At 37.7% G+C, this 14,004-nt stretch overlaps 1 protein-coding gene across 1 annotated transcript in view; it reads left to right on the top strand.

The window, feature by feature from the left end:
• Positions 1–6,711, top strand: part of LOC140235563 (kinesin-like protein KIF18A) — a 28,508-nt gene extending 21,797 nt beyond the window's left edge. Inside the window, exons 19-21 of the mRNA XM_072315569.1 lie at positions 543–627; positions 2,437–2,610; positions 3,315–6,711. Coding sequence (XP_072171670.1) covers positions 543–627; positions 2,437–2,610; positions 3,315–3,351 — 296 coding nt within the window. The 3' untranslated portion in view covers positions 3,352–6,711. The remainder of the gene's footprint in view (positions 1–542; positions 628–2,436; positions 2,611–3,314) is intronic.
• Positions 6,712–14,004: the final 7,293 nt, after the last annotated feature.

The following is a 14,004-nucleotide window of genomic DNA, read 5'->3' as shown; positions in this document are numbered from 1 at the left end:
TGTGTTGAAGGGTTGCATTCTAAATTTAGAGGTACATTAATGCTGAAATTTTGTTTTCCATAGGGGGTTGGGATCAAACTGTATGTTGTGTAAATTTGTCAAATTCATCCCTTGGTATATTGCAAACTTTCCACTCCCATATCTTAGAATTCTTATCTAATGGTCTGACAAATATGTATTGTCAGAATATGTCTTCAATGAGGTAAGGTAAAATACAGGGACAGATTTTTAGAGATAGGACAAAATTGTTCATAGCCCACATGAAGTGATTTTTTTTTTTTTTTTTTTTTTATAGAATGGACATTGTGACATATTTTCACAACTGCAGTTTCCACTGGGAGTTCTCATATTGTTATTTATTTAACTCTTCATACTGATGCTTTAATGTACATTGCAATAGAAGGTAAACAGTTTCAGCTCATGAGCCAGTGTTCCATTTTAAGTCTTCTTATAGACACTTAACAAACGCCTGTATCCCTCTTACTCTAAAAATATATGATCTGTGATCTTTGATTCTTGTTTTCTCTGTTCTATCCCCACAGGGGGTCCAAGCAAACCAGTCCCTGCCTACATGTCCATGACGAAAGCAGCAGCCGGGAAGAGAAGGGGGAACTATGGGGAGGCACGGTGAGTTCTGTCATGCTGTACACGCTCATTCATTATATTGAAATGCAAGAGGCCACTTTTCAGTGAGTGCATATATCATTCCTGAAGTGACAAGACCTCAAATCTAACAAATAATGAATTTTCAAGAGAGCGAAAAACTTTTTCATCTTTGCAAAATAACATCAATGCTGTCATTGAATAATGTAGAACTATTGCTTTGGATTATTTTGCTATTTTTAGTGGTTAAAACTTAAAGGGATGGTACAGTATTGGTGGAGATGAGAATTGGGCTGTTGACTTTTTGTGAGATACCAAGAAAACACTTATGATATAGTACAGAGCATACCATTTTAAGAGCAATTCAAAGTTTATTTGATGAAAATCGGGTTTGGAATGATTGAAACATCCAAAAACAAAGTAAAACAAAGCGATCGTAATAAAGTGTGGGTCCCACACTTTTTTAGAATCGCTCTGTTTTTTGGATATCTCAGCCATTTCAAAACCAATTTTCATCAAATAAACATTGAATTCCTCATAGAATTACATGTTCTTTCATGTTTCATAAGAGGTTTCTCATTAACTCACCAAAAAAAATGTTAGAAACCTGAAATTAGGTCTCAACCAATACTATACGATTCCTTTAAGTCAGTATATTTGATATTCAAAATGGAGCTTAGGCTTTTGTGGAATATATACTACTTGAGGTACATTAGGGTGGAATCACACCCCATCCCCCAGATTCAGCCCAAAATGCCCAGCCTGATAAGGCTTTAACCCTATTCTAACTGGGGGGGGGGGGGGGGGGGGGGGGGGGGGGGGGGGGTCAAATTGACCCCCCCCCCCCCCTCGACGTTTTGCGCCATGATTCCGCAACGCGCAAAGATTTTGCCGCGTCGTGTCGTGACTTTTTTCATTCGAGTCTCCCGCATATTTTGAGACCAAATTTGCGACATCCGGGTACACCGTTCTGGAGTTATGCAATGTTTTGCATATGCATGTCAACCCGAAAAACGCTCGAATTCATGATTTCGTGTGCAAATCCAATGCAAACTGTGTTTTTTTGTTTAATTGATATAAATTAGATTATTTCAACTTTTAACCATTGAAATAAATCAATTCTAGTGTAGATAAGCTTGAAAAAGTGCCTCCAACAAATTTTGGCAAAAAAACAATAGAAAACAAAAGATCGAAAAAACAATAAAATACATAAGAAATTAACAAAACAATAAAAAACAAAAGAAAATGATTTTGATTGCGCTATTTTTTTACTAGAAAATTGTTTGATGTGTCTTGAGGAACTCTGACACAAAAATTTAATAATCCTTCAGTCTTTCTGATGGAGTTATAGGTGAAAATATGATTTCATGCATTCATTTGGATAATTAATTTCTTAAAAAATATGAAATCAAAATTTTTCTATTGTATGACCATGTAATCTTGTAGTTGACATCCGGCTCTATGTTCAGGCAAAATTTTGTGATCGGCGGCCGAGATCTGAAGGGGGGGGGGGGGGGGGGGGGGGGGTCAAATTGACCTCCCCCCCCCCCCCCCCCCAGTAAAAACTTGGTCTCAAATAGCCCAGTTAGAATAGGGTTAAGCGCCATGAGAGTCGAAACTGTGCACTTAATATGCAAATAGCCCCTTTAACATCATTATCATTATTGATGGTTTTCTTTTTACTTTTGATGTGTTTTTTGTTCTTTTTTTGTGAATTGAAATATTTACTATTCATTGGTATATGAAGATCCGTTTGTCACTTAGCTTGAGGCTGAGAGTTTGAAGTTCACAGTCATGACTGTCTGGTTTCACTTCTACTTCATACTTCAACAGTCCTCTATCCCAGACAACGAAGGAGAATGTTCCTCCAGCCAACAGAGGGCGCCCTCTCTTCTCGACTGGTCCATTTTCCATGAAAGGAAATGTCAACAACAGCAACAACAACAGAGGGAGCAGCTTGGCAAGATCCTTCAGTGTTGGCAACATTCGGCAGGCCTCCAGAAACATGTGAGCTCTAGCAGTATTGACTAAAGAATGATAGGAATTTATTTTGACAGAGAATAGCAGCATTGACCAATACTTGATTTGTCTGTTTGTTTGTTTTTTACAATATTAATGTCTTCTGATTTTTTTTTTTTTCCAGACAAGAAGAAGAAAAAGTGCTAGAATTCACTTGACCTGTCACATCCATTAATATGAGGCCCACTAAGAATATTTGTGCTTAGCCACAGGGTCTGTGACCGAATAAACCAATATAGTGCTTGATGTTCTTCAGCTGTGCTTTCCATGCCATGCACTTGCTGCAATTAGCACGATAAGTTTCATTAATCTGATTTAAGTTTGCTTCATGGTATGCAGATTTCTTTCTTTCATTTATTAAAACCTGCAAGACATTGACAAATTTTAAACCATGGAAGTATGTAGAAAGGATGGGGAATTCGACTCAAATGCACCACATAAAACTTCCAAGCACAACCCCATGTACCAGTAAGTGCAATGTGTAAGTCACCACTCAGGGGTTGTACATTGATCCAGTGATGTACTTATTAGACAAGAAAAAAAGAAACCCAAGATGATAAACCAAACAGCATACATATGTAAGTTAGGTTCTTTTCATCCATAATCATTGACACATTAGAGTCAACTCAAGTTTCCTATCAATTTAATAACTATAACTTCCTTTGCACTTGTCTAATTCTTTTTCTGTGCAGGAGTAACAGCAAGAGCCATTCTGCCTGGAATTTTTGAAGCCTGCCATCCTAAGACCAACCAGAGAGAATCTACCTGGTATCATCGGTGTCTTCACATCAAAATTTCAGATTCTATCAAACCAGATTGCTTTCCAAGACATCTGTAGTCAACAGCATTGTTCTCTGAGTAAACCAAACTTTTGTGACACAACATCATGAGCAAATGTTACTGGTATTCAGCTACATACTTGTCATAGCAAGATTGTAGTTTAGGTGTATGCCACCCACAAACGTTCCAATATCTATTATGGTGTTGCATGACAAATCAGTGTACCAGCAAATTCTTTGAATATGAAGTCATAAACTTGGAAATCCACTTTATGAATTCAGTGAGGGATGGACAAAATGGCAGTGTGTGAAACCAGACAATCTAGGAAGGTTAGAGAACATGTGTTGTGTGTGTTACAAGTGATACCAGTGTGTGTAAGACCAATGCAAGTTGGTGGCAAAGTGCTGAGTAATCCACAAAGGCCACAAGGCTTAGCTAGAAATTTGATCTATTTTAGCAAAAAACAACAAACAAACAACAACAAACAAACAAAACAGTGTATTTTGGTGGAATATGCAAAAATCTGATGACCACTCTAACTTTGGTTCACCAAAATATAAAATCATGCAAGGTTGTTACCATTTGTATCATGGTCAGAAACTAATGGGTGGACTTGGTGTATTATCACAAATTACAAAATTAAACACAGAGAAACAAAAGTTTGGAAATGTAAATCACTATTTAGAGATACAGTCTAACAAGTAACAATAGGTATGTTTAAAATGGAGATGAAAAGCTAATCTGTCACTTTTGATATTCAACAAGGAGGGCCAGGTTGCAAGGCCCACCGCGGTGCTTGTGGCCTTGAGTAAGAGACTTTACCCACAGTGTACCCCTCTACCCAGATGTATGAATAGGTACCCCCTTTGGAAGCTGGATATGGTATGTGGTTGGGTTTGGTGTGTGTGTGACAGAGTGGCATCCTGGCTGGATGCTGCTGAGGAAATATGGCAAGAGCACTGTATGTGTTGGCGTGCTTCCATTGACTATAGAGTAAAAATATGCATTGAGCAACAGGACTTGATAAAGAAGTGGCCCTTGTAAAACAATTTTTATCATTGTTGTAATCAGAACTGTACCATGCAAGAATTGATTGATTGAAGACTCAGAAATCAAAGGAAAAGATATCAATTCAGGTTTAACCCGTTGAGGACAGTTTGATTACACTGCAACGCGCATTTCCCATAGATGCGTGCCCAAGTATGCTCGGGACTTGTCCTCAATGGGTTAATCATCATCAGATGGGTATGAAGAAACTTACAATATTTGAATATCAGTGCGTCCTGTAACATGCTGCAATCTGAGGATCTCAAGAAACATCTGGCCATGTCAAATGCTCACTTGGAAGTCCTTATTTGTAACATCATGTGAGATGATGAGTTATAAGACTAATCTTCCTCTTTTATTTCTTTTATTGAGCTCTTCTTTTCCCGTCTGAGGATATGTAATCAGATAGTATCCCAGTTTGTACTTGGCACAACCATGACATGAACATGCTTTTTTGTAAAAATGCGGGGGAAAAAATGCTATTTCTCACTAAAAACAGTCAGAAACATTGACTGAGGCATATCACAATCATGTGACAAAAAAAAAAAAAAAAACACCTCCAACATTTTGATTCATTTGAGCTGAAATTTAAGCAGGCTGCTTGATATTCGTCCAGTAGCATCACAAATTAATACGTATATGTACATTGTCTCTCACTTTGTGGACAGAGAGCGTATTTCTCTTTGAAGTACATTCAAGTTGAGATTTTGCAATTTTGGGAAAATGATTGTTTGGCAATGAACTGCACTCTGTAAGATAATTCTGTATTAGATGAGTTATATTTTCTTAATGAGTTGCTTTAGCACAGAGGTGACTGGTCTGAATTTGTAAACGCAGTAGGCCTACAGAGACGTAAAACGTGACATGCATGTAGAATGTAGGATCCAGCAGTTATAAGTCAAATCAGATCAAAATGAACTAATAGGAACGTGCTCTGAGAGCCGTAGCATGCTTTGTAATGCAAAATTTCCTCATGCAGCAATGCTCTTGTAGCATATTAGAATCTGCTTTGCTTGATGCCATCTTAAAGGACAAGTTCACCTTCATAAACACAAGGATTGAGAGAATGTAACAGTAGCAATATTAGTAGAACACATCATTGAAAGTTTGAGGAAAATCAGACAATCTGTTCAAAAGTTATGAATTTTTGAAGTTTTTGTGCAGTAACCGCTGGATGACAAGACTACTGCAGTGTATGATGTCACATACGTACAACAATATAAGGGAAATATAAAGAGAACTTCACAAAATTTAATCTTTTGAAAAAAGTACACATTCCCTTGACTAGTTACCGACATCTGTTATGGGTAATATTATTCCCCCTGCCTTTAGAAAGAGGCAAGTCAAGTGCTCATTTATTATGCGAAAAAAGTGAAAATATGTTGAATTTTCTTTACATTTTCTTTGTACTATTGTACTCATATGACATCACAAGCTGTAGTAGTCCCCTCATCCATCGGTTCCAACACAAAAATTTTAAAAATTCATAACTTTTGCATCGATTGTCCAATTTTCCTCAAACTTTCACTGATGTGTTCTTCTAATGTTGCTGCATTCTCTCAATCCTTATGTTTATGAAGGTGAACTTGTCCTTTGTATTAATTAGGTTTGTGACTAAATTATGCTAGACTGAAAATTTGTCCGTAATAGCAAAAAAAAAAAAAAAAATGTTGTTTTATTCTTAGCTATTTATACATACCGGTACTCTGCACCTTCAGATGCAAGTTAAGTTATGCAAAATTTGTTTTGCATACTGTACCTAGCAATTTCATACTAGTTATTTACAAGTATATGAATTTTTTATGTTTATCTCAAATCATGTTGAAGTGTACCTTTTCTCAGCATTGCTACAGTAAGCTCATAGCATTCTACAATTGCTTTTCTAAATTCATGTCCTCCTAATCCATCATACAAAATAATTTTTGTACCCCCCCCCCCAAAAAAAAGGGTCTTCTCCTCACTTCTGAAATTATGGTTGAAAGTGACCAAAGGGTTTTGAAGTGGCACATCAGGACTCTAATGAACTTGTTTCTATTTGTAAATTTGTTGTAAATATGTTCAATAAAATGCTATTGAGAAATGTATTTCTATCACTTCAAACTTATACCTGTAATATGCGGATGCCTAATGACAAGCTTTGTGTACATTTCTTTGCTGTTGTTTTTGCTAATTACAGATTTTGTCAATTTCTATTTTTCTATGTGACAATCAAAAGTTGTCGTGCAGAGGAAATAAAGTAAGCAGAGCTTTGCTGCACTCAAAGGCTTGTGCAGATATCTGCCTGGTTCTCTTCTCTTTGCTAATTCGAGGTGGCATCAGTCTGTGAGTTTAGGGTCAGTTTTGATGATCACTTGAACTTATTTAAAGGAAACCCAAACCCAAAGAGAAATGTGGATTGAGTGAAAGCAGCAACATCAGTGAAAGTTTGAGGAAAATCGGACAATCGATGCAAAAGTTATGAATTTTTAAAGTTTTGGTGTTTGAACTGCTGGAATAAGAGACTACTAGAAGTTATGGCGTCATGTGTGGACAACAATACAAGGAAAATATAAAGGGAATTCCTCAAAAATTCACTTTTCTAACATAATGAAAGAGCACTTGACTAACCGCTTTCAGAAAGCAGGGGAATAATTGCTACCCTTAACATATGTTGGTATCAAGTTGATGGAATGTGTAATTTTCATGAAAAAATGAATTTTTGTGGAATTCCCTTTATATTTTCTTTATATTATTGTCCACACATACATCATAATCTCTAGTAATCATAGTTAACAACGAGCACTGCGTACTGTGCTCTATTTGCTAATGGCTTATGGTACCTGTAGATCACGGGACCATCTATTGACCAATCACAGGGTTCAAAGCTCATAAGCTGAAAAACCGAGTTGAGCGGACTCTCTTTATTGTATATGACACTGGCGTGATGATTGCTGCCATCTTCATCAGGAGGATTGACGATGTAAAGCTAATAAGCCATCTATCATACCAACAAGCTCCTACGGCTAGAGCTGCTAGCAAGTTAACCTTATCTTTGAAGGACCCATAGTATGGTAGTAGGCAGGACCAGCCATGAACAATGACTGAATCAAGAGATGAACTGAGATTGACACATTTCCCTTGTTTTCGACATACTGTACTGTAAGAATTGGCTGTATTCCCATGTTCAGAATATGGCAGCTGTGTAAGCATGGGTCCATGTAACAGTGCCCTCTGGGGGGCGTTTCATGAAGGAACTTTTCGGATAAAATGTCCGACAAGTCAATTATATCCGACAAGTTCAGAGAAATCAGCCAATCAGACTAAAGAATTTCTCAAAACTTGTCGGATATAATTGACTTGTCAGATATTTTATCCGACAAGTTCCTTCATGAAATGCCCCCCAGAACTTGTGGGTCAGTTTCCCTGTGACATGAACAGGTGTACTATTGTAAACATCGAAACAAACACACACACGCAAATAGACAAAGTTGCCGTTCAGCTCCATGCACACATGCTCGTATACGTAGCACAAATTCCTTAAAAATCTACAATACATGTAAACACTTGGAAATTATCAAAGCAACCTCACAAAACAATTGGCAGTTCATGGCCCATATTTATTACTTTTTCCATGATTATTCATTACAAGTACATTGTAGACTACTCCATAAACACCCAATCATTTACAGAATTTCTTCCAAAAAGAAAACATGTACACTGGATTCATAAAGACATTACATCAATCTCGGATCACTACAACCGAAGAAGACTATTACCTACACATTTCATATTGCCCATTTCCACTCGTATTCCTCATATCATCCTGACCTTTGACCTTAACACAGATCTAAGCTTAGACTCTGTACCTTATTTCTCATATACAAAATGGCAGTTAAGGTGAAAAGAGTGGCATCAAGAGAGTGAAATATTAGTGATATGGACTCATTGCCAGTATATATAAATATGATACGCACATCAGGTCAGGAAAAATAATATCAATGTATGCACTGGGGGGCTCCTAGTTGTACAGTTGTGGCAAAGTCTTTCAGAAGAGAAATTTGATGACAAAAGAGGTTTTTTTTTACCGTCTTCTTACAAGAAATAAAATGCAAAGCACATTTAAATGACACATATTCTGGATAAACAAATGAAAGTACTAGAAGCATTTCATGATATGCTATTGCTACATGGTATGTACGCAGGGGAAAACTCACATACATCTATCTTTATCATTCATGCAACGAGTTCAAACTTCTGTAAGGGTGCATGGTAAACCAGAAATTTCTACAGGTATGTTTTGTGATAATTAGTTTTTACTTTGGGTAATAGTAGATCTTTATACATTGCAACTATCTGCAGTGCGGTTGAACAAGTATATGTACTTTCTCTGCCTCTCATTTAATTGCCAAGCTAATGCTGCTTTAGAGCAGCCTAATTGCCCTTAAATACTAAATCATTGTGCAAGTGATTCTACTCCTACGACAGTCAGTAAAAACAGAGATGTGGTGTGATACTGGTTTGGGTCCATTGTAGGTAGACACACAATACATCAGATATAAAATAATTGACCAGCAAGATTTGGGGTAACCTGCTTACAAACTCACGTAAACAAATCTTTAAACCGCAGCCAGTCACTTTTAACCTCTGATTTAACTCAGTCCTTCATTTCCTCAAATCACATAAGGAGGTCTCTGTCTAACTAAAAAGAGGACAACATTCCTCAAACACAGCTGGGCAACTGAGGAGGGATTCCTAGTAATCGTGAAAAGCATTGGCAAAAAAGACTATCAAGAAGAATGTAATTGTGGAATCAGCAACTTAACATGCATGTACATGCTAATTTTATGGGTCTTTGACCATTGACACGTAAGCTCACAAGATACAGGTATGTGTGTACAGTGCACTCCCATTATAACGAACATGGTTATAACAAAATTCTGGTTACAACGAAATAAAAAATGCAGGTCGCAAAAGTTTCCGCTCTATGTTTTTAAATGTTTTTTTGTTCGGTTATAACGAAATTTTGATATAATGAAAGAAAACTGCCGGCCCCGAGGCCTTTGTTATAAGGGAAGTCCACTGTACTGTGAAAACTAATGAAAGAGAAAAGAGAATGGTGAGTTGTGACAAAGCAATGAGTGTCATTCATGACATGTATTTCAGTTGATGGATCACACTGCAAGCTGTCTGGTGAGGATCCAATAGTAAATACGAGCGTCCTATTCCTGCTGACAGACAATTTTTATCCACCAAGTTGTCAGTGTTCCTCCATGGTGCTGCTATTGAGGCCTTGCCACCAGACAACCAGCTTTGAACTGCCAGCAATTCAAGTATCTACTGTATTTTGAGAGTGGTACACCAGTAACACAATGAATTATGCAGCATATATATAGCTAGGTCAATTATATGAATTTGATTGTGCTGTGGAGTTCAGATACTGAAGTACTTCATCTTTCACATGAAGTTTGCTCAGAAAAGAATGTAACAGCCATACCTTGAGGCCATTAAGGAAGTTGAGATTTATTGCAGTACTATATTTCTTTTTATAATCAACATTTCAGAGCAACTGTTGAAATTACACTATGCCCCTCCCCCATTTCTCAGTAAGATTATCACAAGATTCACACAGAGACACCAACAGGTGGGACTACACACTCATGTCTTCATAAGAAGCACAGCCATTTGATACCAGTATTTTATATAGAATTAAATTTCTACATTTTAGAGTTAAATTCAAAACTTTTTCTTTCCATATAAATGTATTTCATCCACATCAACCACAAGAAGTTCCCCCTATTCACAATGAGGCATTCCACAAGATATTACAGCATACCGGTACCAATTTTACAGCGCAGTCCATGCAGTAGTGTATGTAACCATTTCAACTGCCAAGCAAGCCACTTACCGGCTTGAAGCAGGGTGACCAAAAAAAATACAATCATAAAAGGAAAAACTGTAGCCCTATATTTATCTTGTAAAGGAAACACATACTAGGTGTCTTAGAACTTATGTTGGCACACGGGCAAATACTATATAATGCAGAGATGCCAAGTACAAGTCTCTCAACTGAAACTGTGATTTAGCGAAGCAATCAAAGGAGTCGGTGGGGGGGGGGGGGGGGGTGATGCCCCCCATTTTGGAATTAGAAATTGTGAAATTTTGTGCACACTTATGATACAATTTTACTTGCGTAATTCTCATCTATTCATTATGGAATATGGTCCTGCAAGACATCATTGCAACCATTCTTTTTTTTTTTGGCCAAAATTTTGGTCAAGGGTGAATAGGCCTATTTTGTATGACTTACATAACGCAGTTGATGGCATAATTTTTAGGGACCTCTTTGGATTACTTTTCATAGTTAGAAAGGAAAACAGCTTTTAGATACAGTCATGCAGGTATCCTCTGGCTAACAAAAAGAATAAGGATAAAGTTTACATTACTCAATTCAAAATAAGCAGGCTTCTCATATAATGTTCATCATTGATCTACCTGCCACATTTTTTCTTTTCTTTTCTGTGAGGCAAGAGGAAATGACAGCTAGGTGGGTGAGCCTGAGATGGTTTGCTGGGCAGTGAGACTCATGCCATAGGTGTGAGACTTGTTAGGTCTGGTAATGCATCCAAACAGAGTACATACAAGATGTGTACATCTAAATATTTAGCAGCAATTACATGAAATGGCAGACATGACCATTATATGCAAGTGGTCTTTACAGACAGGTAGGTAGCATTTTGGTATTTTACTACTTACACACTCATATTACCTAATATGCAAAATAAGTGCAATGTAGAGGTGTTGACATATAGTATATGAACTCAAAGATAGATGGGTTCAACAACTGCCTTTTAAGAACTAAAAATGAAAATATGATCATACTTACCCAATATAACCAACTCAGAGTGGGTAAACACATAGTGAATGACCACAAGTGCAATGGTACAAGATTTACGCATGGTGAAAAATAAAGTGCTCTACTGAAAAAGGGGAAGCCAAGTGGAATACTGGTAGTGCTCCTTATCATTCACCCAATGCAAAATCTTGTTCCATTTAATGTATGAAGGTCATTCACTATTTAGCTTGGAGTGTCAAACAACCAACTTAAATATGAAGACTAGCTTTGCAGCTATAAGTCAAATACTTAAAATATTTATATGTCCATTCTTTAATGACTTAAATAAGGACTATGTAAAATAATAAATAAAAGGAAAATATAAATGGAGATACATAGTGAGACTGCTGAATGATAGTTGAAATATTTGGTTCAAAATATGATTATTCTTTGCTGTTCCTACAGCACAGGATAACGTCCATTTTTTTTTCTTTCTACATGGTTTGAGCTATCAACTACAATGAGCTCTGAATACTAAGAGAATATTACTAGAAGACTTGTAGGCACCTAGCTGAATACATGTCACCACACACCATTACCATATGGAAAGTAAAGCAGATGCTGATACTAAGAGCTGAATACAACACACTGGCAAGCACATAACACATGGCATCACAATGGTACAGCCAGTATCTCATGGGGAAAGCAATGATGGACACAAAGTGAGCGTTCAAGTGCTCTCCTAAAGCAAAATAAACTGTACCGAACCCACACCAGAGGAGCACTTGAATGCTCCTAAAGTGTACTGTAGCGAACAGAACCAAGCCAAAAGAGGACCACTTTCTGATGTGCTCTAAAAGTGTACCAGAAGTTGGCATGTGATGACATAAATGGTATCCCGGGGTACCAAATAAAAATTGGCCATTTTGTTGAATTATTTATTTTTTTTTTACAAAGGGTGTACCCTGGGTGCCAAAAAGAGGAAATTATTTTGGTGCTGGAGCTAGTGCGCGCTAGCCACTGCACTGCACTGCACTGAAGCACACGCTAGTGGTAGCACAGCGTGCCATGCACACACAGTATAACATGCAGTGGCATATCACATGGGAATGACTAAGTACACGCACACACAGTGCATGCATTTTTCTCTGGCTGTCCTCGAGTGGACGTGAGGTGGCGCTACACAACGCGGTACCCCGGGGTAACACGTGATGCATCACGTGAAGAATGCGCGTAACATGCATATAAGTCATAATGCAAAGAGTTCATTCTCTTTGTTTGGGACATACATAAGTAGTTTAGCAGGCCAGGTGAATGACCATGTTGCTACAAAATGTGTGACCATCTCTAAAAACAAAACTCATGAGGTAAGCTTTCTCCACAGAGCACTCAAACCCTCCAAATCTGGCACAGTTCAGTACAGTCCACTTTGGTTCGCTCTTTGAGCGCTCAAACACTGACCTCCAAATTGGCAGCTCTCCCAGTTCTACTCACCGTCATCTCATAATGCCATCTAGCGTCAGAGTGGCAAATTTGCCCGGTGATCTATCACTTGGTCTACTTCCACTTCATCTAATAGCCATTTAGTCTCAACCCACGTGGTCTAATCCTGTTTCGTCTACAACCAGCTCGTCTAATGACAATTTAATCCACTTGCCACTTAGCCTCTTTACCAGTTGGTCTACTTCCAGATGGGCTATACCCATTCCATGTAATACCCACAGTTTATTGGACAAGATGGGAAAATCAAAGGGATAAAAATTGCAATTAGACCATCTGGTCAATAGACAAAATGATAATTAGCCAAACTGGGCATTAGAACAACTGAAGAGTAGACCACACAGGCATTAGACGAAATTGGTAGTAGACCAAATGAGTTTGGGCGTAGTGGTGTTACATAAACTCAAAGTAGACCATCTGATAGTAGACCAAGTGGCAATAAACCATTTGCCCCTTGAGACACTCGCAGCTACATTTGCCCATGAGTGATGGCCTTATTTGTGTAATCTCCTTAAATTCTTCTTCAGGTGATATCTATAGATGACATCAAAGTTTTAATCGCAATGTTTCATAATGCCCAAATGAGCAAAAATTACATTTCCTGGCAGTCAAAACTACACATCATAACAGTAGAAGAGGACTATGTCGGTAGACATTGCCTTCATATGAGCCCCAACTGAGGTATACCCTAGACAGAGTCACATACATGAAACAAAGATTCTAGAAACACAGTCTGAGCTCCAACATTGGTGCCATTTGCTACCTGTACGTGATGATGTCATGATGACATCACAGATTTCAGACTTTCGTCTTTTGACACTCAAATTGGCAGTACTTCCCAAGCTCGAACCACAATGGCAATTTGTCATACATCACTCTTGGTGGAAAAGACAAAAATTCCACACAGACAACATGAATGTGTGGACATTAATTGATGTATACTGGATCTCACCAGTGAGAAGCTTGTTATCCAAGTCAATCTCACAATCTGGAAGTCATTCAAACTCCGACTCCCCCCTAAATCTATCACCCAACAAATGCTCTACTCACGTGAGCTTGTTTCTCTCTTCTTTCTAGTTTTTTATTAGGTTTTTGTTTCATTTTGTAAATGATGTGGAGAATTAAGCTCAAGGTGATATTTTAGCTTAATTAAAAGCATTGAGAGTCTAATTTTTGATCTGTACATCTGTTTTAGCATATTCAACAATTGTACGTCACAAAAACTTCCAAAACTCATTTCAATT

This window comes from Diadema setosum, chromosome 12 (assembly GCF_964275005.1).
Source record: "Diadema setosum chromosome 12, eeDiaSeto1, whole genome shotgun sequence".
Classification (NCBI taxonomy): Eukaryota; Metazoa; Echinodermata; class Echinoidea; order Diadematoida; family Diadematidae; genus Diadema; species Diadema setosum.
This window is presented reverse-complemented; position numbering and strand designations above follow the sequence as displayed.